Genomic DNA, 24,133 nt, shown 5'->3' on the forward strand with positions numbered 1-24,133 from the left:
GAAGCAGTAATTGTGGTGCTAGTAGTATGGAAGCGGAGAGAGCATCTCCAACAAGAAAATAAAAAGGGATGTACGACAACGAATAACACTTTTCGTACTGGTACATTCCTTTCATTGTTCAAATTACTCCTCGCATAATTATCCTAGAAAAAAAAAATTGTATCTTACTCTCAAAAGAGCATATTCTCCCTCATTCGTATTTGTTTGCTCCGTATTGAGTCAGCTTCATCCTCTTCAACGGCAGAAAATCTTCCCAACGCATCGTATATTTTACGGGAATTCACGAGATTCAAAGGAGAACAAGAAGAGGAAAAAGAAAGAACTGAATGGAAAAATAGTGGTTACCATTGTTTGGTTAGCTCTGGAAGAGCTTAAGCATATCAACAGCAACAGCAGAAGTCGAATGCATACAGGAAGAAGTCGAATGAATACAGGAAAACAGAGATGCTCGCAATGGAGCCTCTCGACGGCGCACCGCCGCCAATCGCCATTGTCGGAATAGGGTTGAAGCTCCCTGGAGGTATCACAACAACAGATGAATACTGGGATCTTCTCATAAACAAAAAGAGTACACAAACACAGGTTCCGAATAACCGATTTGGCGCGCACGCCTTTGAAAGCAAATTAGGGACGCCGGGTACGCTGAAGAGCACATACGGGCACTATTTGGAAGGCGATCTGGAGAAATGGGATGCATCATTTTTTTCTATGAGTAAAGCCGAAGTTGAGAAGCTTGATCCCCAGCACAGACTATTGCTTGAGGTTATATGGGAATGCATGGAGGCTGGTGGACAGAAGAATTGGCGTGGTCGCAACATAGGTTGCTACGTTGGCGTATTTGGTGAAGATTGGCTAGATCTATATGCAAAAGACCCCCAACATTTGGGAACGCATCGAATCTTGACCGGAGGGGATTTTGCCTTGTCAAACCGGGCATCTTATGAATATGATTTGAAAGGTCCCAGGTATGTGTAGAATACGACGTCCCTACACTTCAAAAGTTGACACGAAAATAGCATGACTATCCGTACTGCATGCTCGTCTTCACTTATCGCACTTCATGAGGCCTGCCAAGCTATCTATATTGGAGAGTGTGAATCTGCCATTGTTGCTGGAACTAGCCTTTTTCTTTCGCCGACTATGACTATCGCCTTGTCCGAACAGGGAGTCCTCTCACCAACGGGATCATGCAAGACGTTTGATGCCAAAGCAGACGGCTATGCTCGCGGTGAGGCAATCAATGCCGTCTTTATTAAAAAGCTGAAAGATGCTATTCGCGATGGGGATCCGATCCGCGGTGTTATCAGGGGCACAGCAACCAATTTTGATGGCAAGACCATTGGAATCACGAATCCCAATCAAGAGGCTCATGTAGCTCTCATGCGACGAGCCTATGAAGTGGCCAAAATATCCAATATTAGTGATACAGCGTTTGTTGAATGCCATGGGACAGGAACACAAGTTGGTGATCCCATGGAGGCCGGAGCTGTGGGGCGAGTTTTTGGTAATCGAGGCATATATATTGGATCTGTAAGTGATTTTGCAAGCTATGAATTCACTAATACACCATGTTTATAACAGACAGACTAATACAGAGGCTTTTTAGGTGAAACCAAATATTGGTCATGGAGAGGGTGCTTCCGGCTTGAGTAGTTTGATCAAGGCTGTATTGTCTCTGGAACATGAGACTATTCCACCACAAGTTAAGTTCTGCGTCCCTAATCCAAAAAGTAAGCATACACAGAAGTCGATCCCAAATTTCAATAATGCTAATGATCCGTATAGTTAAATGGGCCCAATACAATTTGAGAGTTCCAACGAAACCCACACCATGGCCAACGGACCGCCTACAGCGTGTGTCAGTGAACTGCTTCGGCGTGGGAGGTGCCAATGCTCATGCAAGTCTCACACATTTTCTTAAGGTGTTCTCACTAACAATAGAACAGGTAATTATTGATTCGGCTAAGCTTTACATCTCACAAAAACAGACGGTGCTCGACCCTAATCCTCAGTTGCTTGTGTTCTCTGCCCACCAAGGCGCCTCTTTGAAAGAGAGAGCCGCCACGATATTTAACTACGCTAAACAGCATCCTGATCAACTACCCAACGTCGCATATACTCTAGGATGTAGAAGAGAAAACTTAGCTCAGCGTGCTTTTGCCATCTACGATGGTGTAAACACTCCCGAGCTCTCCCCTGTTGTCAAACATAAAACTTCTCCTCGGGTTAATTTTGTCTTTACTGGGCAGGGCGCGCAATGGGCAAGAATGGGGGCTGACCTTTGCTCTCAATATCCCAAATTTCGTGATGCTATACATCAGATGGATGCTGCTCTTACGAAACTGCCCCGTCCTCCTAAGTGGACAATAAAAGAGGAGCTCATGCGCTCTGTGGAAGAAAGCAAGATTCAGCAACCGAAATTCTCACAACCGATATGCACTGCACTCCAGATAGGTCTTGTGAACCTACTAGAGGGGTGGGGTATCACTCCCGCGGCTGTGGTCGGTCACTCTAGTGGCGAGATGGCGGCTGCGTATGCAGCTGGAGCTTTGACTCTTGAGGAAGCTATCATTGTTGGTTACTATCGCGGACAAGTTACTCAGAATCACGGACGAATTGGTGCTATGGCAGCTGTTGGCCTTGGCCGGGAAGATGCCGCCGCTTACCTCCAAGAAGGCGTTGTCATTGCGTGTGAAAATAGCCCCAAGAGCATCACATTGTCAGGAGACGTTGAACGTCTGGATGAGGTTATTGCTAATATAAAGAAAGATTTGCCTGACATCTTCGCTCGCAAGCTGAGAGTTGAAAGAGCCTATCATTCACACCACATGTGTGAAATTGGCGGTATATATGAGAAGCTACTGGATGGTTTCGTGAAAGATAAAAAGCCTTCCGTTCCTTTCTTTTCCAGCGTTACCGCAAAACAAATCAAGAGACCTGGTCAACTTGGACCATCATATTGGAGGCGAAATTTGGAAAATCCAGTGCTATTTTCACCGGCAGTGCAGCTCATGATGCACTCGGCAGTAGAAGATACGGTATACCTTGAGATTGGCCCTCACACTGCTCTGCGCGGACCTCTAAGGGATATCTTCAAGTCCGTGCAAATTTCGACTGCATCCATTTATATTCCCACTCTCGTTCGAAATGATAGCGGTCCCAAATCAATCCTCAGCTCCCTTGGACAACTGTACCAAGAGGCTTTTCCTGTCAATATTGCTGCCACAACAGCAGGTCGCACCGTATTAACAGATCTTCCTAATTATGCATGGCAACATGACACTGCATACTGGTATGAGAGTCGAGTTTCGCGCGATTGGCGCCTTCGCAAATTCCCTCCTCATGAGCTCCTTGGAAACCTTATTCTGGAGTCTGACGACTTGGAACCTACTTGGAGGAACATGTTCCGTTTGGACGACGTTCCTTGGGCTCGCGACCATAAAATTCAAGATGACATTGTTCTACCAGCTGCAGCTTATATCGATATGGCTATTGAGGCCCTTAGACAACTCAATGGAGGCGGCGAGACCGATGCATCTCTAAAGCAAGTGGAGATCCAAAATGCCCTGATTCTAAAAGAGCAGCAAGCGCACGAAATTGTAACACACGTTCGCCCTGTACGCCTAACCTCTAAACTAAATTCCACATGGTACGAATTTGCCATTTCATCATTCAATGGTGCCTCTTGGACGAAGCACTGCGTGGGCAAGGTGAGGTCGGGTAAAGAAATTAGTGCTGGTAGTGAAGATGTCGGACAACAGCCTCGTCAAGTTTCCACCACCGGGTGGTATCGTATCATGAAGAAAGTAGGGCTGAATTATGGACCTGATTTTCAAGGCTTATCCGACATTTCAGTCTATCCTGGACGCCATACTACTGCTGCCACCATAAAAAACCGCGATCCAACGCTTGGTCCTTATTACTCTCTACATCCTAGCATCATAGATCTTGTGCTCCAGGCGTTCACAGTTGCCATTGCTGACGGGTTAACTCGACAACTCAGACAGCTCTGTGTGCCAACATATATTGATGAGCTATACATCAGCAACGGCCAGCCTGAGATGCGGCTTGGCACTGCTGCTGTATCAAGTGCAACTGGGGCAATTCGTGGCTCAGCCACTATTATGGCCAACAATAAGGTAATTTTGAGCTTAAGAAATGGCGAATTCAGTCCACTAGAGAGCGGTGATGCGGATAAAGCCGGTCCCACACCAGCTGCTCATTTGCATTGGAAGCCTCATATCGACTTTATTTCGCCAAATAATCTCATCTGTCCAGTCCGTCCCTTGCCAGATGTAGATGAGGTAGTGAACATCGAAAAGCTGGCTCTTTTATACCAATTGTCTATCCTTCAGCACATTGAGCGAATTCAAATCCCTAAACCCTATATATACTTCAGCAAATGGCTCAATAAGCAACGAACAAAAGCTCTTAAAGGCAAATATGAAAATGTGCCAGACAGCGCGCATCTCGTTCAACTAAGCCCAAAGAAGGCTAAAACAGAAATTGAACGTACCAAGGAACATCTTCTGCGAACAAGCTGTGCCGGGATTGCTACTATCATTAACCTGCTTGCTACAGGCGCAGAGGCTATCTTTAGGGGCGAGCAGAACATAGACGATGTACTCAAAGACGATGGCGGATTTTCTAGCTTATACAGCTTTATTGATAGTCGATGTGACTTCTCATCTTTGTTAAGCACGCTCGCTCATACCATTCCCACAATGAGAGTGCTAGAACTTGGCATTGGAGCTGCTGGTATTTCCATAAAGGCCTTGAAAGCCCTCATTAATTCAGCTGGAAAGCATTGCTACAGCAAGTATGTTTACACAGCTCGCGATGAGGGATCTCTCGATCTTGCTCGGCAGAAGCTAGAAGAATGTGAGAATGTAGAGTTCAAAACTCTTGATCTCACCAAGGATCCCAAGTCGCAAGATTTTGAGCTTGAATCTTTCGATCTCATCATTTCCACCAAGGCTTTTCACCGCTGTTCTGATGTTCGGAGTGCCCTCCGAAACGTTCGCGAACTCATGAAGCCAAATGGCCGACTACTTGTTCAGGAGGTATCGCCTAGTGCGAACTTTTATAAATTCATAATGGGCTTCTCTCCTGAACGATGGGAGGTAAAGGAAGACTGTCGTGACGATGAGTACTTATTCGATATACACCAGTGGGATAATCTCTTAATGGAAGCCGGATTTTCTGGGAGCGAAGGGTTGACTATGGACAAAGACAATATCACGCTGAATATTCTTACTACGGCAGCTAATCCACTACGAGAATATGGGAAGATCACTCTTCTTGGTCATCACGAGTTTGAAGATCATACGCAATCTCTTTCTGAACTGCTTAGTTCACAAGGCTATGAGGTTGCGTTTCGTACACTTACCCAAGAGCCGGATCCAAACGCAGATGTTATCTCTCTGTTAGATCTGCATGATACAATGTTCTTTCAGATGTCGGAAAGCACATTCAATGCATGGCAACGATACATTGGCAAGTTCCCCGCGGAAAAAGGACTATTATGGGTGACCGGTCACGCCCAAGTTGGATCACAAGATCCTCGATACGCCACTACAATTGGGGCAACCCGCAATATTAGATCCGAACTTTCATTGGATTTTGCGACACTTGAGCTAGATTTGAAGGATTTTGATGCAGAAGGCGTTCTACACGTCTTCGAAAAATTCTGCAATAGGACCAAAGACGATGAGTTTGATCCTGATTGGGAGTATGCTCTTGTCAACGGTAGAGTCATGGTCCCGAGATATCAGTGGATAGATATCGCGGAACATAGCGGAGGAGAAGCAAATATTAAGTCCAGCTCCCCAAAGAAGCTCGAGATGGCACGCATTGGCCAACTGCAGACTTTACAATGGACAGAGGATGAAACTATCCCGTTACAAGATAATCAAGTAGAGATTAAGCCCCGTTCCGTCGGCATGAACTTCAAAGATATTCTTGTTGCTATGGGTATTGTTGAAGGTTACAAACCAGGTCTTGGTATTGAGTGCTCTGGTATCATCCGCAAAGTCGGTAGTAGCGTCAAAGACTTGTTCCCTGGAGATCGAGTTATGGCGATCGGTCACGGATGTTTTACAACAAACTACATTTCAGACGCAAGGCTTGTGGTCAAAATACCCAAAAATCTAAGCTTTGAAGAAGCAGCTACAGTTCCGTGTGTTTATGCTACTGCAATTCATGCCCTTATTAACATCGGTGGATTACGTGAAGGCATGTCAGTTCTCGTTCATTCCGCCTGTGGTGGCGTTGGAATAGCAGCACTTAATGTCTGCACAATGATGGGGGCTAAGGTCTACGCCACTGTTGGAAATGCCGAAAAGGTTCAATATCTGGTAGATAACTTTGGCATCTCACGCGAGAACATCTTCAACTCCCGCGATTCTTTGTTCTACAAGGATCTAATGGCGGCTACAAATGGTAGAGGTGCAGACCTAGTGCTTAATTCTCTGTCAGGAGAACTGCTTCATACGTCATGGAAGTGCGTTGCCCCCTTCGGCAAAATGCTGGAGATTGGTAAACGCGATTTCATCGGCCGAGGACAGCTTGGTATGGAAATATTTGAGTCGAACCGGTCGTTCCACGGCATCGATATGTCCCAAATGGCCGTGGAGAGGCCGGATATGTGCAAAACAATTCTAGAGCAGTTTAACAAATACTACAAGCAGGGCGCCATCAAGCCTATCTCACCCTTGAAGCGCTTTGACGTTACTGATGTTATGGAGGCTTTCCGATATATGCAAAAGGGGCAGCATATTGGCAAGATTGTGGTGTCCATGCCAGCTGACGCGTCCAAATTACAAGTTGCGGCAAAACCTCATACAGCAAAGTTCAAAAACGACAGGACGTACCTCTTGGTTGGTGGCCTCGGGGGTATAGGCAAATCTGTCTCTAACTGGATGGTACAAAATGGTGCCCAACATATCATGTACTTGTCTCGATCTGCTGGAGATTCTGAGCAAGATAAGAGATTTATTGAAGAAATTGAAGCGCAAGGGTGTGATGTACAGGCTATCAAGGGAAGCGTTACGAATTTGCAAGATGTTTATCGGGCAGTGAAGCAAGCAGCGAAGCCGATTGCCGGTGTTTTCCTAATGACGATGATTCTAAGGGTAAGTCATATACATACGGCTCTCGCATACCGTTTCATTTATTAACATATATGTATAGGATCGTGGTATTTTACAACTCTCTCACGAGGACTGGTTCACAACGGCTGGGCCCAAAGTTGATGGCGCGATCAATCTTCACCAAGCTCTAGAATATTGCGATTTGGACTTCTTCACCTTGTTTAGCTCCATATCTTACATTGTAGGACAGGTGGGCCAAGCAAACTACTCAGCAGCCAACGCGTACCTGACGGCATTTACTCAATTCCGCCACGAGCAGGGACTACCAGCTGGTGTGCTGAACGTCGGAGTTGTAGATGACGTAGGATATGTTGTTGAGAACCCAGCTCTGCTTGAACAATTTCGCGCCCTCAACTTCTACACTCTTGGAGAAACTGAGCTACTTGACGCCCTTACGTATACGTTATCTCATCAGCATCCTGCAGCCTCCTCTTCGGATGTTGGCTTCTACAACCCATCTGAGCTTGCTATTGGCCTCAAAAGCACGAAGTCACTCTCTGATCCTACTAATCGCTGTATTTGGAAGCGTGACCGACGCATGGCCCAAGCACATCTTCACGACGCTGGCACTTCTTGCAGCAATGGACTCCCCGAAGACTTTGGCCAATTCATAAAGAGTGTCCACACCACTCCTTCGCTGCTCGAGATGCCGAGGAATGTTGACTTTTTGACAGGTCAAATTGGCTTATGCATTTACAACCTCATGTCACGAGATGTGAAGGATTTGGACTTGAGTCTTAGCCTCATCCAGCTGGGTGTTGATTCGCTCGTCTCTATTGAGATTCGCAACTGGTGGCGCCGCACGCTGGGCGTTAGCATCAGCACGCTTGAGTTCATGGGTGCTGGAAGCATTACCAACCTGGGCAAGTTGGCTGCCAAGGCCATAAAGGAGGCTCACGAAGCTGCTTAAAGGTTCCCATGACACGGGTCGTTTTGGAGGCTCTCGATGTCCCTCGTCTACGTCGGATCGGGCCGGTCCTTGAGGGATTTCCGGAAGAGCTCCCTAGATTGAGCTCGGTTGGGGGATATTGATGATACTGTTACAAGCTATCTGGTTTCAGCAACTTTCATTCATTCGTTCATTTCTTTTTCTTGTAATTTTGTTTCGAAAGAAATGTGAAATGAAGGTTAAATCGAAAATTTGCTCTTTGCATTATGCAGCTTTTCTTACATCTATTATCATAATATGCTGTATACGAAGCATTTCAGCCAGTACTATTATTCTAGCATTATTTCCTAGGCATAATTTAAATCCAGTTATCTCATGGCCATATCCAGTTGGACAAGTCACTACCTTCCTTGCGCTGCTTGCAGCCGATACAAATCTATACAGCCGTAAACCAGTGTCGAAATAAGCGGTGAAGCCGTCGCTTTCTCTGTATCATGACTTGCATTCCTCACAATACGCCACATCAATTGCGTGGACAAATAGCAAGCTGAAGCCGCGCTCAGCGTGCAGCAAGCCTCTCTGCCACGTCGTCTAGCTTAGGTGACGTTGAGGCAGAATCCCGGTTTCATTTACATGGATGCAATGCAATGCAAAACAAGAGACACTGCGCTCGTCCTACCTACTACAGAGTACATACACGTATTTAGCTAACATGATTATGCTTATAATAGAATGTCCATGCCTGTAAACCGTGCTACATATTACTTGCATACAAGTGCTGCAAAACATGCAAAGCACTGCAAAGCTCATGCACATTAATGAGCACATATGCTGCTTTGAACGTAGCCAAGACGAACAATTAAAGCGATGATATGGGGTAGTGGGGTTGTCGCCAATCTTATCTAATCGTTCAGGGTTTTTGCGATGCCCCAGCCGTGAAGCCCTCTCAAAGCCTTCTCTCTCTTTTCTGTAACAAAAGGAGCATTTCAGTAAAACTAGTGTTTTATATACATACAATCGGAGCAAAATATGTTAATCCCATTCTCATTCCTTTTCGTAGAACCTACTGCTGCCATGCTTACTGATTTCATGAGTCGTGGTAGGGTGCCTGACTGTACTTGGATGCTGCAAATAATCATGTCATCGCATCTGTCAGCTTTGGTGAGTACAGGGAATCTTTAGACACCATATATATATATATATATAGAAGAAACGAATAGATCCAAAAAAAAAAAAAAAAAGTACTCTTTTAACTACTCTAGCCAACCGCTATAGCTCGATGGGGAAAGAAAATATATCAGTTTATCAAACATGAATGTATGCCTCCAAGGAAAGCGAGTTAGAAACAGTCCAATCTCAACGATCCAACTTCATCAACCCTATCGCGCTCTCACCAGTGAGCTAACACCAGCACCAACAACGAAGATGAGAAATCCCCTGTTCGTGCCTTTCCCACATGTCTCCTCAAAGATCTTGCTTCGGGGAGGCAGTAAGTAGGCAGAAACAAGGGAGAAAAGGAGGGGCCGGTAAGCGCTGCAGAGCCCCCACATCGCCCTAAGACCTGTCGGCCGATGCCACTAATGAGATCGAAGGCGATCATCCGCTTTCTTGTTCAAGCATACCCCCCTAGTGCGTATGATCTTTTGGCCAACCCTAGATGCATATGATATTTGTGTTTACTAGTTGGAACCAGGGAGATAAAGAGGAACCTCCATGGGAAGTTCTTTGTGAGGCTTGAGCGAGTCGATGGACCCAGACACATGAGTACTCTCAACAGGCTTGCGAGTGAAGAATACAAGCATGTCGCGGTGAGCCTCTTTGGTCTTGTCCACAGGGTAAACTGCGGACAAGCTGTGTTTACGCTCATGGTCGACAATCATGAGCGTATCAAGAAGTCTCTTGTGCTGAACTCGCGCTAGCAGGTGCTTCGGCTCAATCTCTTCCAAGGGAATGCCTGTCTTCTCATCCATGTCGTGCATAAAGGTGGCAGCACTATTGTCCGACATGTTGTAGCTCCCCAGAAAAGTGGTCATGGTGTGGTCGACACCATCGGAGTGCACACCCTCCAGCGCAGGCTCTCCCAAAATGTGGGGAGTAGTGACAGTACGGAGGTTAAACAGAGTACACACCCACTTGTTGATGCCATACTCCAGCTTGGGGCGGTGGGCAATTTGCATGCCGTGGATAATCATAGCCTTGAACGCGAACAGCGCTTGGAAGACTGAGTTGAGCTGTAGGTTGTTTTGGACCTCGTCAAAGCGGCGAATGGCTCCAGAGTCGTAGCGATTGAAATCTTCCTCGACAGTTAGGACAAAGGGCTGAAACTCTAGACGGCGAATAGAGTGAGTGTCAAAATCAAGGCAGAAGCGACTGTTGCGAGAGAGGCGGAAGGGCAGAGTAGGGTCGTGATACAAGGTGTCTGAGACCTTCTCCATCTTAGGGAGGTCGGCCTCCTTGGCGCCGAGGCCCAACACAATATCGATCATATCAGCAGACTCGACGAAGATGCAGCGATCACGGAGGTATTTCTCACGGAGCTTCATGATCTTGCCGATGGTCTCGTAAAACTTTGGATTATATGCCTGCTCCCTGACGTTAAGCTGAGTATAACCTTCCGGCTGGGGGAAAGGCTCTGCGAGGAATTGCTGATGCTGCTGTAACTGCTGGGCCACATTGGGGGGAGGAGGCGGGCCATTATTCAGAGGCGTCTGCGTGACTATGGCCTCGACGGCTTTTGCCTTGCTAGACTCATGAAACAACCGCTGGCTACCGCGATTGGTGATGGTAGGCGAAAAACGAAGCAGAGGTGCCGAAGCACGGACTGTGCGTTGCGCATACCTGAATGTAGACATGATGTTGATGAGTCAAGTGTGATAGATAACAACCAATAAAAGGCTTGTGGAGAGTTTGTTTTTTCTTCTTTAAATTCTTAAAAGAAAATAGATCTTCAATTTTGATTTCAAAAATCTTTAATGATCAGGAGTCAGTTCAGGAGTGGCTCAGGATAGCCCCCTATCAGGATTTGTAAGAGTAGCTCAGGATAGCTCTCTGTCAGGAGTTGAAGAGTAGCTCAGGATAGCTCTCTGTAACAAAAGGAAATCAGGATTTTTTGAGTTTGGTATGGCTCAGGATAGCCCTCAATAGTAGATATAAAAAGCAAAGAAAAGAAAACTGTTTATCTGCTCTGTCAAAAGTTCTTCCTCAAGAAAAACGACAACGAAAAGGAATCTAGGATAGTTCCCTCTTTAGGACGTTGAAAGTTGATAGACGGAGAAAAATAAGAAGAAAAAGAAGAGGAGGAGGAGGAGGATGATGATGTTTGGAACACAGACGTGTAAAGTTGCCTTGCCTGTCTTTTCAATGAGATCTTAGAAGATGAAATGAGTATGAGAAGGTGGGAAACACCTCCCTCTTATTCTCGAAGGGACACTCCCAGCGCCAAGGATGTTGTGAGACAAACGGCTCATGGTGGGAAGGTGAAAGCAGGGGAGGGATGGTGTCGATCAATCCCATTGAGTACCATGACCTTCGACTTGAATCCTTGGGAGGAGTAGTCCTACACATAGTACTAGTGGTACCGTAGTAGCATCGCTTCATAGGTTCCTGAACGAGACACACCACGAATAACTGCGTCTTTCAGCCAGCCTCAGGACACACTAGCGTCGTATTCCTATGTCAACCAGCATTGATTCAAGAGGGGCCTTCTTGTCTACGCGAGACATCGTACACACTTTTAGTTTGCTAACACCACAGCTTACTACAAGCACAAACAAGGGGAAAGAGTTGGACAGCTTTAGCGTGGTATTACTAGCTACTGTATAGTCTCTACTATAATATCTTAATCTGGTTATAATTGAAGGGCATAATATTACAGTTCTCGAAGCAAGACGATGGATTCCATAAGCTATGGTTTATCTTACGTTGACCATGTTAAAAATTTCCCGAGACAGTCTCTCTCATGGGTGCCACCTAGAACGAGACAACAAGACGTGCCCCGCATGTATATGAAGTAACTCCAACAAATCAATTGCTTTCAACATCCACGTATGTTGCTGGTATGACGGGCTCAGACGAAAGTGAATGTGATACTAAGATGTAAATACATCATACACTTCATATTATACTGTATCACTCACACCGGTATAGCGATATCAACGCGAGGGTGCATGCAGGGCCGTCTTACTATGGCTTTGAGGGCAGACCAATGGATTTCCTTGCCGGTGCCTCAGCCGGTGGACAGGCAGCCGGTGAACGTTGCTAAACTGCTGCGTGCATTAGCTTCTATGCAGTTCTCAAAGGAGATAACAGTGCGTCTGAAGCTGAAATCCTCTGATTCCCGCGGGTACATCACTAGGCTAGTGGCCAAGCCCGATCAGCAAGCTGCATACGCAGAATATGCTGTTTCCAAATGGAGATGAGCCGCGGGTAATTTTCAACTTTTCTTTCCGAGTTACACAGCGCACTGCTGTATGACCTTGAGCACATACTGCAGTAGCCCGGCGGCATGTAGCGAATATTTCACCGACTGAAAAAATGGCCCGAGACATAGTGAACGGGAGAATCATTCTGCTACAGCGTTTTCACTATACCATGTAGAACCTGATACGTCAGACTCGGCGGATGATGTAAGGGCGGTGCAACATTGGTGCTGAGGAGAAGCGATTCGCTGTGCGTGTTTGAGTGAAGATGTCGTTTTTATTCATCAGTGTGATGCAACCGAACGCATGCATTCCACAGTTCCAAGCAGCACAGAGGGCTTGTAATTTGGTGGCTGGGGCGAAAACAAACGAACTTGTTTATTCCTTCTTTCCCTAGGCTAATTAACCGGTATACATGTAGCCTTGATATACTGGACTGGGTGCTGCGGCATGATTGGCAGCATATATTACAGGGCTACGGCGATGCTGCGAATTGTACCTTTGCAACCGAGGCATGCCGAGAAGTTGTTTTCACGCGGGCACAAGTACTATTTCAAGTTTGGTCTCTATTACTTACTGCTTTAGGATATGCGGCATCCTGCACAACAAAGCTACATTACAAAACGCCTCGGGGCACAAGCGTAGTGTAGTCATCTGAAAGCCATATTATAGTATTACATATGCAAATGCCCTTTGTACCGTGATGCCAAGTAATCATACATTCGTTCATCTATTAGGTACCTAGCCGGGTCACCATCCGCTCCCGCAGCCCTCCATCAAGCCATTCAGGATTCGCGCCCTCAGGTATTCATCCCTCCAACTCTCACCACTACGTCGCCACCACCTGCATGTATCTCTGCCAAACCCTCACAAACGTAATCACCGCCATAAGGGCCCACGCCTCCCCCAGCTCACCGGTTGCCCCACTGTTAAGGAACTGGAACTTGGCAGCCTTTCTCAGGCTCATGGATGAATCCGCCCAGACAGCCAATATCTCCCCAGCTGGGAGCTCATTCTCAGATTCGTCTTCGTCCTCCGCGTCACTCGCAATTACGCGCCTTAATTTCCACCCGTGAGTCCATTCGTTCAAATCCTTCACCTCCTTGCGTCCTGAGCCCACCCACTCAAATCTCTGAACGCGTCGCGTTGTTTTCTCCCCCTCTCTGGTGTCCACAACCGCGGCAAATGAAAAGACGTCCGTCAAGCCCTTTCTTCGGCGAGACATTTTCTCATCAATGACTTCTTGGCCCGGCCCAAGAGGGGGCAGCGTGACTGCATCTCCCATCCCCGACTTACCAGTGTTGCGCACAGCGGCCAGCGGCGGGTGTTCCAGAGTAGGGCCGTTGTACATGATTAGATCCCCCCACCAGCCTTCCGGTAGGTTGAAGACATAAAGTGGCTCGGAAGGAGCGTGGCCGAGGATCATTTTGAACTTCTTCCATGAGGGATCGTAGTAAAGCTCAAAAGTACTGGGGAATGTAACTCCAGCAAGGGTCGCGTTGTGGATTTTCTGGTGGGCTTCTTTTGACTCGGCGCCACCCATGATTGCTAGTAGTAATAGAGGAGTATTAGGTGTAGTAGTAGATTGTGCTATTATTGTAAAATGAGAAATACACTCAATTCGCAGTCTTTTTATGCTGGTATTGAGAGGAGATGTAGTTTCAATGCAAGTAATTTTCATGAAATTCTCTCCACACTCGCTGCTATATATAATTGTTAATTTTCTCCATCCTCGCTGGCAAGAAAACCCTCAATTTCTCCTGGGCTCCGTCATGATTTCCAAATGCGGTAATACGCAGCGCTGGCAAGGCGTTGGGCCACATCAAGGCTCATTAGGAAGCAGGATCACTCCGCACAGCCACATTGCATAGCCAACGTGCTCGACCTAGGCCTAGCTTCTTTTCAAGAGAAGCTCATGGGTTCTATAAAAAATTAAGGTTACGCGTAGTGAGTAGAATCACCCGTAAGCTTATATGCTATCGAATGATTGATTTTGATTGATTTCCATTTGCTTTTGCCAAGGTTTAATGAGCACTGCCGCAGCCGGGATAATTGCGGCGCATAACCCATGAAATGGCCTGATTCCTACTCGAGATCACATTTGCAGTAGTTGACAGTGAAGGAAATAAACAAAAATAGCTAGAATAAATCTATCCGACACTTCCATCTTTGCTATGGCAGGATCTAAACTTAAGATGGTTTTAGGCGCTCTTTGCAGCAGCAGCATCAACTGCATCCGCCATCTCCTTCATGTTCTTGAACTTCCACGAATAGGCCACTCTCTCTTCATACTCTTTCGGATCTCCACCCATCACACTCTCAACTTCCTCCCCCCGTTCAATCCACGCGCTCGCTATGCCAATCTGCTTCGCAGGCACATGATCGTGATGCAAGCTTTGTGCTGTATGCAAGATATCTTCCTTCTTCACGCCTAGGTCCTCGTCGCAGTGCCCAATGAGATATTGGAAGTTTCTCAAGTCGGGTTTGTACGAGCCAATTTCCTGCGCCGTGTATATAGCGTCAAAGGGAAAGCCCAGAAACTGCTTTTCAAGCGTGCGCTTGAACGAATCAAGATCTACATTGGAGATGATGACCAGCTTGAAGTGCTTGTGCAGCCGAGTCAGGGCATCAAGAGTGTCTGGGTAAATGGGCCAGCTGCCAACACTGTATCCAAACTCGGCCTTGGCCTCTTGGTCGGCGGCGACACCTAGCTCAGCGGCGAGATTGCCATAAGCTTCAGCTAGAACGGTATGATAGAGGTAGGTCGGATTGGCAGTCTGAACGAGGCCCTCGTGCCGAACTATAGCACGAAGCAATCCGAGACGGTCATTCTTGAGAGGATGCGAGTCATCAAGCTGCTGGTACAGAGGCCGAAGGTTGTTGTAAATGCCAGACTCCCAGTCCACAAGGGTGCCGTAGCAGTCGAAAGTGAGAGCCTTGAAAGTGTTGATTGCTCTTGTCGTTGTCATGTTTTCTGTCTTTCTTTCTTCTTAATTTCGTTTCTTCTCTTTTTGGTTATCGATTCGGTTGATACAGGATACGAAACCACTGCCTTTGCTCAATTAGCCCAACAGCGTGTCAAACTCGCGGATGCTATTTATCCCCACTGATAGGTAATCGCATGAAAGCATGAAACTTGGGCCGTGCAATACCCCTCCAATTACCACTATAGAAGATATGAACGACGCGGGGTCTTCAGCGCGGGGCAACTCCATAAGACGCTGCTGCAAGGCGTTCTCTGGCCGCATTCCCATAATCACACTGAGTATTTTACCTCACGTAATGTAGCTACTACCGGGGCGGCTGTAAACGGTAATTCCTAATCGGGAAGTCGTATTACATCATCCACCGTGGCGCTCAGAATTCGCCAAAACAGCGGCCACCACATATCGGATTGCCATTTCTCGTTCTGAAAATCTTCTATAGCCCCTATAGCAATCAGAGATTATACTCCATAGCATTATCTGCCTAATTGCAACTTGAGATGTAAAGATTAAGGCAAGTAACATGTGATTTCCAAGGCCATGAGGTGGCAAGGTCAGCCAAAACTATGTAAGCTTTTCCTTGCTTACAATTTTCGAGTTGGATAAAACTTGTGCCAGAGGAGGAGATTCACAGGCATGCAATCATATTTATTGATGTCGGCCCTAGTATATTATTGGTATCTATTCGATATGGCAGCATGAACAAACTGCTACGTATGTGCGCCTGGACATCTCAACGAACTATGATGCTCCAATAATAAGAAGCTTCAGTCGCATAGAATATGGACTAAATCTATGAGTCAGAAAGATAGAAAAGGTAGCCCAGCAGCAGTCTCTCATAAAAGTGCCATAGTCAGGGATGCCGTCTCTCGATCGAAGCTATAGCCGGAACCTTTACCCAATAGCTCGGCAAATCTTGCAGTTTCGAAGCGCACAAAATCCCGCTTTCTAATCAAGCTGATAAGTTACAGTGATGAATGCTATTACATATAAGATTCGGGGCCGGACCGTATTTCAACTCAGCCATCACCTATCAAAAGCCATTAGTAGTGGCCGTTCCCTAGTAGGCAATGATACAACCTAAGTTGGCAAAGCAAATTATATGCCATATTTAATATTCTATTCAATCTATTCAGTATGGAATGACTTTCTTGAAAGAACTTTATCTTAAATAACCAATGATCTCCGCTACTTTTCCCTGCTCACGCCTCTATAGGTCTATCATTAAACTGGACTCAGATTTTATGATTCACGATGCGGCCACTACACGTTGAGTATCTGTTTAAAAATAGTCCAACGAGGGTTTGCCTCCGGAAGCCGGCTTTGTAGAGCCGCCAATACTGTCTAAAATCTCTAGAGCCAGGTTAAGCCGCGTTGTAACATCTTTGATCTATATACGGCATTAGCCATACGCAAACCGCTTTGTTCTTCAAAGAGTCAATATCCTTACCCGCGTGTCGTTTGTCTTATCAAACATTTCATAGTGGTTTGAGTCTACATCAAGTACTGCTTTGATAAACTCTGGTGTATTACCTGCCCAGCCTAGGGTACGATCGTTGCGATACTTGTCTATTATGAACGGCTGAGTCCTGCCTTCAGGGAGAGGCATAGGCTCAGTGCACCGAAGCAAGACTGTAGGCGGCGTAATTAGTAATGCTTTTTCAGGCTGCGATTCCTCCAGCGGCTTATACTGTGGCACTTCAATCGGTGACCATATTCCATTGAAGGGCTTATACAGCACTTTCCCAGGTGGAACAGAATAGCGTCTTCCATCAACACCAAAGAAGATAAATTTGCCATCGCACGCAGGACCGTCCCATTTAGGCACCTCCCAGTTCTCAAGCATCTCATCGCAGCGGTCGAAACATTTCTGCACAGCTTCTGGGATATTTTCAATGACAGGATCGTCGGTGGGCCCCTCTTCTTGGTTGTATGGAGTGTGATATGGCGTGTCCATCATCACGATACCCAAAATCCTGATCTTAGCTTCAGGGTCCTCAGCCAAGAAGCGCGCAACAGTCAGGGACAGATATCCACCAAGAGACCAGCCTGTGACACAGGACGACATAGAGACGTTAGTCTGACAGAAACTAGAGTTGCGGGTTGCAACGCGCATCAGAGCCAGTCACCTAGCAGAAATCCTACAGGATAACGAGCACAGGTATGGAATAGCACGCGCTGCTCATTCTGCACCTACCGCCCAGCAAGATATCGCCCTTGATGCCCGCATCATTCATATATCCGATGTACAGCCGCGCCATCTCATCTAAGCCGCCTTCAAAGGCACCTCCATCGAAGAAATGAGGATTATGAATTGCCCATACATCGCGATAAAGATTCCCCAGCATAAAATAACCAAATGTTGTGCCACCTCCATCGTGGATTAAAACTAACGGTGGTGACGGATTTGCCCGCTTATAAGCCGGCGAGATTTGGACTTTGATGGGATTGGGTCCGCCTTCGTACATTTTGAATAGATGCTACTGTGTATGAATATTTAATAATAACAGAATTGAGAAAATTAAACAATGGCGCAAACAATGCGTACGCTCTAAAAAGACGTATGTCAGCACTCTATCAGGCTCTCCGCAACCGCAGCCCAAAGTGCGTCTGTCTTACGTTCCACATTGCTAGCCGGACGAAAGCTATTCCATCCCGGTAGATTCAATGTTCTTTTTCTACGAAGGAACAGTCGTCTTAGTATAGCAATGGAAGTTATGTAAGCCCGTGCTCTCAAAATTCCAGAGTCCATGATCAAACACAGGGATATTATTGCGGGTGCGCTGCGGATCCGCGATGTTAACACACCAACCGCTCATAATATACCACCAATACTAGTAGCAGTTTGATGCCCTGACGAAGCGGTTGTGGTGATCAGTTAGATGGGAGCTCCGCTATAAATGGGCTGGAATCGAGATTGGGGCATCCACAGGGGAGACGCTCTATTTTGGGTCTAATCGCGATTTAGTTGTCACTGCTGCTACGAGCGCAATTCTGAGAGTAAGAAGTGAACAAGTATCCCCGCATTGGTATCAAAATGAGGCAGAATAATAATATTAAGAAAACGTAGCTGCTTTTCTCATGCCAGTTGAATAGTATCCCATCGCCAACATATCAAGTTGCCCAGCAGTAGCTAATACTTCAAGTTTCCGCCATCGCCAGCCACCCGTAGGCTAACCGGCCCCAATCGTGATCGGCAATTCTGGCGGGTTGACAGCTTGACAGGTAAGCACTTCGCCCTAGGATCCATATTTTGACAATTGTTACCGTTATCCTGCTGTGATAATATGGGCTGTGAGCAGGCTAACGACTCTCCCTTGCTGTGGTCTTGTCTCAGAACGGTGTTAAGGCACGCCTTTGGATCGGGGCGGCTCTGTGTTACCAACAGGAACTTCAAATTTGAGGCTTTCTCTCCCTACCTAAGAAGTGGGTGCCTCGTACGAGTAATACCTTGCATTTGCGCCCTCTCGCTTGTTCCACGTCCGCTACCTACACGTACCTAGCAATGAGCGAAATTACCTACGCTTTTGCCACGTTCTTAGTGTATATGCAGGGAGAAAAGGCACGAGCACACGCAAATGCCGTCGCCACGCTTCTAGTGCATATACGAGGTTGCATCGCATTTAATTTTGAAAGGCTTCCGAGAAAAGTTAAAGTATACAATCGGAAGCAGGACAAAAATATGGAGCAAGTCATAATTACTATCATACCGATATGAAATATGCCATAGCACGAGTGAATATGCTGTGCTCCGTGGCACTATGCAGGAGTAGTAACAAGGAATAGAGAATAGAGTATTGACCAGATCTTTTTTCCCGCCGCGATCGCTGCATTAGCTAGGGCTAAGGAGAGCAGGGGCAGAGACAAGGGGCAATGGCAAGCCACCTCATCACTTTTCATTTTTCGCCCTAAACTGTATTTACTGGAGATTACTCAGATTGCTCCCATCTGAGTAATATGATACCTACCTCTTTAGGTCTGCGAGCAAGTGTCGAAGGGAGCAAAGGATTGAGTTTGAGCTTCAGGTTAAACTGGTAATGCAAAGGAGGAAAGAGAACCAACGAAATTATAATGTCAAATACCTACATGTCAGTATGGTCTAATTCTAATTCTATCTGAATATATAGTGCCTTTATATCCCCAGATACCTCGCTGTCTGCAATATATCGAACATCTATGAGTTTAAATTAATCGCTTAAAAAGTAGACAAAACGAATTAATTACCGGTAGTCAGCAGCGAAAATACTTACAGGTTGTTACAAGTAATTCTGAACCTAGGTTACCTATACGCAATCATATCGCTTGGACGCTTGCCCACGGTATCGGATGTCGCATAATGCACCCTTTCATATCTCTGTTCTCTAATACCAGTGTGTAATTTATACTGACGTTAGTGTTAGCTCTCCTATATTAAGATCTATTAAGCTTAGAATTGGACTATTATGGTAACAGCATTCATGGTTCTTTCTTTATTTATCATATATATCTATGGTCTTGGAAGTTGATATACCTTGGATGGTAATTTTCCCAAAATGTTGACCGGGAAGTAATGTCGATAGAAAGCATGAGCTCTTCTCTTAAGAATTTATTCTTCTTCCATATAAATATCGACTTATTTAAGAGCTTAGTATTAAGCTCTAGGTCAACGATGTTTATATAAATATCCCATATTCGGGGAACGGCATCTCAGTTATGTTCGAGCTTGTATATTTCTTTATTATGCGGACTTTTTTTACATTACTCTGAAACGTTCTCAAGTATATGTGGATAGTTATAGTTTCTTATGCACTAAGTATGTCGATATATTTACAAAATGTTAATAGTCAACACAGTAAAAGCTATATTATATACCATATAAAGGTAAAACATTATGGCCTGTGAAACTCGTCGGTTACTCTACTTATTAAACGAAAGATAACATTGTGCAGTACAGTATTATAAGGCTATTACTGGAAACTCGATCTAATTGAAGTGATTTTACATATAGCCTCGGCATTTCTCATGATAAACTACGTTAAGAATGCTCAAGTATGTCGGCTTTATTACGATACCGTACCGTTTATACTGCTCTGCATTAATCTCATCGACTACCAAGTATTGTTCAGGATGTTCCGGGTGGCACTTTATTTGTCTCTCATAACGTGGAATTATTAAATAGATAAGCCAGAGGTAGTTGCCATAAGGGTCAAGGCCTATATATCGAATCGCGAATATTGCACTACTTTCTTTATATATCCCCATAATATACTAACCTATACTATATGTAAGCTGTTTTAAGAAGCAAGAGGTTCATCGATTGGCACAAACGGATCAGTCGAAATGAGGATCAAACACTCATAAGGTCTATGTATAGAATTTTAGACTATTAAGGCCAAGATTCCAATGACAATCATTTGTAAATAAGGGAGCTTAGGTAAATTGCCCGTCAGTGGGCTATTTCACTCATCATTGAGGACATATAGACCTTAGTACGCTCAATATAGTCTTGCAGTAGGTACTTCTTGAGGAAATAAGCAGTGATGGAGCCGAACCACGAAATGGTACTCATATTTTTAGATTTCTGATCAAGGCTACTTGAATTGAATATGTATATATAAATTAATTATTTGCTAAAATGTTTAATTTCACTTTTTCTCGTTACCGCTCGATGCTAATAATCAAAAACCCAATGGCGCCGCAACTGCCCAACTGAGCGCCATGCGCCAAGGTCACCAACAACCCATCTGGGATGCCAGTTTTTTATTTTCAGTCACAGCAATAAATATTTCAATGTATGAACTGAATAAGATAGGGAACAAATCAAAACCTATGTTAATATCGCACGACCATTAACCTTTGTCGTAAATGCGATATCTCCATGACATCTTGCCTCTGTATACATGCGCACCGTCATACGAATGATGACATAAAAAAGGGGGGGAACCTTTCTTCAGACATGAATAAAAAGATTCAATGAAATGTTATCATCGAATACTTTGTGCCTGGGAGTGATCTCTAAAGTAGATCCAGGGGCTGGTTGCAGCCGTAAGCTGAGATCGTTGCGTATAGAGCAGACGCATAGAATTCGTGCAAGAACAGCGCAATAACCCAGCCACGATGAGTAAAATGAGCCTTTAAGATAATAAAGCCAACGGTGCGTATTATTATCTCAGAGGCATGCGCCAATAATCTGCAACAATTGGTCGTTGGGTATTCGTCCTGAGAAGTTCGTGAGGAGAGTTGTTGCGAGTGCCGTATTCGAGCGGTCTCTCTGCCATGAATTGCGGCTGTCAAATGATAAGGCCATCCCTAGCGCCCATGAGTTGGGTAACTTGATGAGCGTTAGATTGTATTCATAAAGTATGACACAGCCATTCCACAATTACTCACCTGGTCTTGAATAGATCGCTTCAAATCAACAAGGGCTTCAGCGGTAGAAACCTGGTTAGTGATCTCGTGTAAGTCGAGAAGAGGGGTAATCTTGGCCATTAGAGGATTGTGGGCACTGGCAGCCTCAGATTTCAGCATAGACTCGGCTGTTTTGAGTATTTCCTCTTGGAAACCACGGCGCTCCCACGCGCTCCAATGCTTGGTTGCTTGAAATACATCGTCAATGACTTTAGGCAAGCGCCTATTACGGCTCAGTCGCTGCTCATTAGCTAGAAAGGAGGCCTCTCCAAAGTTGCCACAGTAATACGCAGATACAAGGGCATCAAAGCTATCAAAGCCAGCTGCTCGAACTTTCTCCATGATGCCCTCCATTCGCTCGTCTAGAGAGATGGTTTCCTGAGCTAGTTGAGGCATTGGAGATATAATACTGGAGCCGGAGCCAGTAATTTCATGGCAGTCTAGCACTGCATTAGGAGTGGTGGGTGCTGAGAAGGGAAGCATATTATTGTTGTTGTTATGGTTGTTGTCATTATGAGATGGTGGCGACGGCGACTCAATTTTCGACATGGTACCTGTTTTCCATACTTCCACGTTGGTATTCAAAGAATATTCCATAGCCTCTGCATGGGTGGGCGAGAAGGCGCTGACGCAGGGAACTTGCTCAGCCTGGATGATGCTTTCCAAGGCTATATCCAAGTCAGCCCTCGTGGCCCTTTTCACCAACAGAGGGCTAGAGGCTTCAGGCTGAAACTCACCTTGCGATGGTACGCCACTACCGGAAGGATACGAAGGGACGAAGTTGAGTTGCTGCTGAAGGCTATTCAGGCGGTTCAACAAGTGAGTCTGAAAACGCAAGCAGTCGAGTACGAATTCGTGAGGCAGCCTGGAGCTTTGATCAACCATAGGTTGGTTTGGTGGAGATAGTAGGCCCCCAGCCTCTAGGTGAGTCTGTGCTTGCGGTGGACTGTTTAGGTCATTTCGAGGTATTGGTGGGAATATGGGCTCTGTCCCATCAGCAGTGGGCTCTTCGTACACGGCCGGCTGCATCGAAGAAAGCACTTGGCTAGGAGAGCTTTTGTTCTGAGACATAGGAGACAGAGGAGACTCGATGCCTGGCATTTGATTGATGGCTGTAAAGCCGCGAACCGCTGCTGCGGAAGTAGATGAATCACTGCTTTTTGGGAGTGGCTGTTGGGCTTTATCCTGCTCCCGGCCTTCTAGACGGGCTTGCAGCTCACCAAGACGTGCCTTCATACGGTGACCTGTGATTTTAAGCCATTGATAGTCAGCAAACATATTTTATGTCCAAGCTAATCTCTTCTCTCGACCTCGATAAATAGCAGGAAGTGGCTCTAAGAGCAAGAGCGAGAAGCATTGAGGGCGGGGCAAACATACGGTATGTTCTTTGAGCAACACGGTTCTGTATCTTTTTCTTCTCCTTGGGGTCTTCTACTTTCGTCCAGTCGTCTTCCTCCCGCATGTATACCGGGTAGTTTGGCAATACTACCTGCTTTTTCTTCTTGGCTGATGGAGTGTGAATGGGAGTGGTCGTGATATCTGCAGGATCAACTGTATCTGGAGGTGTAGAGTATTTTGGCGTGACTTCTAAAGGCATAACGTCCGGTTGTAATTGGTAGCCTGAGTCATGCGGTGAAGTTGAAGGAGATGTTACTGAGGTAGAGGGAGCTGAAACTGAAGCTGAAGCGACTAGAGGGGAGGATGAGGAAGATGAGGGATACTCCCAAACGAGCGTTGAGAAGGACATATTATCTGCCGTGGAGCTATTTGGCGAGTAATATTAAGCAAGTCGTAGGTTGAGACCAGATAAGATGGAATATTCCGAGAAAGCCTAGAAGATTGATGCCAATAAAATTAGATTACAAGTCAATAGCGGCCGCGGCTGATATAAGTATGAGTTCTTCAAGCTGTGATTTAGAGCTGTGATGCATCTTATACCACGTAAACGGGGGCTATAGTATTAGCAGCAGTTCATCCCACCAAACAGGTCGAAGCTTCCATAGCGCCTCCGCCAAACGTCTCAAGCTTTCTAGCCTATCAGCACCACGCGGGCACATGTATCCAAACTCCCTGTACGCAGTACAAGGACAAGGTTCTGGTGCTGCTCTTTGCCTAAGCCAACAGCGGCAACGCAAGCACCAGGTATAGATACGCACCCCATGATTCTCAGCCCGTGGACCTACGTACATAGTTACTTGTGGCCAGGGGAAATTCAGGGGTGTGCATGTAACGAAATGATCTCTCCTCCCTCCTCCCTACATACATGCACTCAAAAACGGCGTGTTCATTGATGTATCCACACGG

At 45.9% G+C, this 24,133-nt stretch overlaps 6 protein-coding genes across 7 annotated transcripts; 1 reads left to right on the forward strand and 5 right to left on the reverse strand.

The window, feature by feature from the left end:
- The first annotated feature begins 137 nt into the window (after window positions 1–137).
- TrAFT101_010457 (Type I Iterative PKS) lies at window positions 138–8,435 on the forward strand. Its single transcript, XM_024908921.2, has 6 exons — window positions 138–965; window positions 1,017–1,530; window positions 1,607–1,730; window positions 1,786–1,898; window positions 1,947–7,133; window positions 7,192–8,435. The coding sequence occupies exons 1-6, from the start codon at window positions 445–447 to the stop codon at window positions 8,059–8,061; spliced, it is 7,329 nt and encodes a 2,442-aa protein (XP_024756252.2). The 5' UTR covers window positions 138–444; the 3' UTR covers window positions 8,062–8,435.
- Window positions 8,436–9,719: 1,284 nt separating this feature from the next.
- On the reverse strand, window positions 9,720–10,892 carry TrAFT101_010458 (uncharacterized protein; the record flags this gene model as incomplete). The annotated part of the gene is made up of 1 exon (XM_024910278.1): window positions 9,720–10,892. One exon carries the CDS (start codon window positions 10,890–10,892, stop codon window positions 9,720–9,722), a length of 1,173 nt encoding a protein of 390 aa, XP_024756253.1.
- Window positions 10,893–13,287: 2,395 nt separating this feature from the next.
- TrAFT101_010459 (uncharacterized protein) lies at window positions 13,288–14,001 on the reverse strand (the record flags this gene model as incomplete). Its single annotated transcript, XM_024908922.2, has 1 exon — window positions 13,288–14,001. The coding sequence occupies one exon, from the start codon at window positions 13,999–14,001 to the stop codon at window positions 13,288–13,290; it is 714 nt and encodes a 237-aa protein (XP_024756254.2).
- Window positions 14,002–14,659: 658 nt separating this feature from the next.
- Window positions 14,660–15,427, reverse strand: TrAFT101_010460 (uncharacterized protein; the record flags this gene model as incomplete). The annotated part of the gene is made up of 1 exon (XM_024910786.2): window positions 14,660–15,427. One exon carries the CDS (start codon window positions 15,425–15,427, stop codon window positions 14,660–14,662), a length of 768 nt encoding a protein of 255 aa, XP_024756255.2.
- A 1,016-nt stretch (window positions 15,428–16,443) lies between these two features.
- On the reverse strand, window positions 16,444–18,813 carry TrAFT101_010461 (putative secondary metabolism biosynthetic enzyme). 2 transcript variants are annotated; one of them, XM_024908923.2, is made up of 4 exons: window positions 18,062–18,813; window positions 17,640–17,993; window positions 16,893–17,491; window positions 16,444–16,832 (listed from the first exon to the last, which is right to left on the reverse strand). In XM_024908923.2, the coding sequence occupies exons 2-4, from the start codon at window positions 17,908–17,910 to the stop codon at window positions 16,725–16,727; spliced, it is 978 nt and encodes a 325-aa protein (XP_024756256.1). In that variant the 5' UTR covers window positions 17,911–17,993; window positions 18,062–18,813; the 3' UTR covers window positions 16,444–16,724. The 2 variants fall into 2 exon arrangements, with proteins under 2 accessions (XP_024756256.1, XP_065985098.1); XM_066128972.1 differs by having other exon boundaries at window positions 16,893–17,993; window positions 18,062–18,461.
- A 2,153-nt stretch (window positions 18,814–20,966) lies between these two features.
- Window positions 20,967–23,787, reverse strand: TrAFT101_010462 (uncharacterized protein). The gene is made up of 3 exons (XM_066128973.1): window positions 23,207–23,787; window positions 21,812–23,073; window positions 20,967–21,752 (listed from the first exon to the last, which is right to left on the reverse strand). The coding sequence occupies exons 1-3, from the start codon at window positions 23,574–23,576 to the stop codon at window positions 21,591–21,593; spliced, it is 1,794 nt and encodes a 597-aa protein (XP_065985099.1). The 5' UTR covers window positions 23,577–23,787; the 3' UTR covers window positions 20,967–21,590.
- Between the last annotated feature and the right edge of the window lie 346 nt (window positions 23,788–24,133).

The sequence above is a fragment of the Trichoderma asperellum genome, chromosome 6 (assembly GCF_020647865.1).
Source record: "Trichoderma asperellum chromosome 6, complete sequence".
In the NCBI taxonomy this organism is placed as follows: Eukaryota; Fungi; Ascomycota; class Sordariomycetes; order Hypocreales; family Hypocreaceae; genus Trichoderma; species Trichoderma asperellum.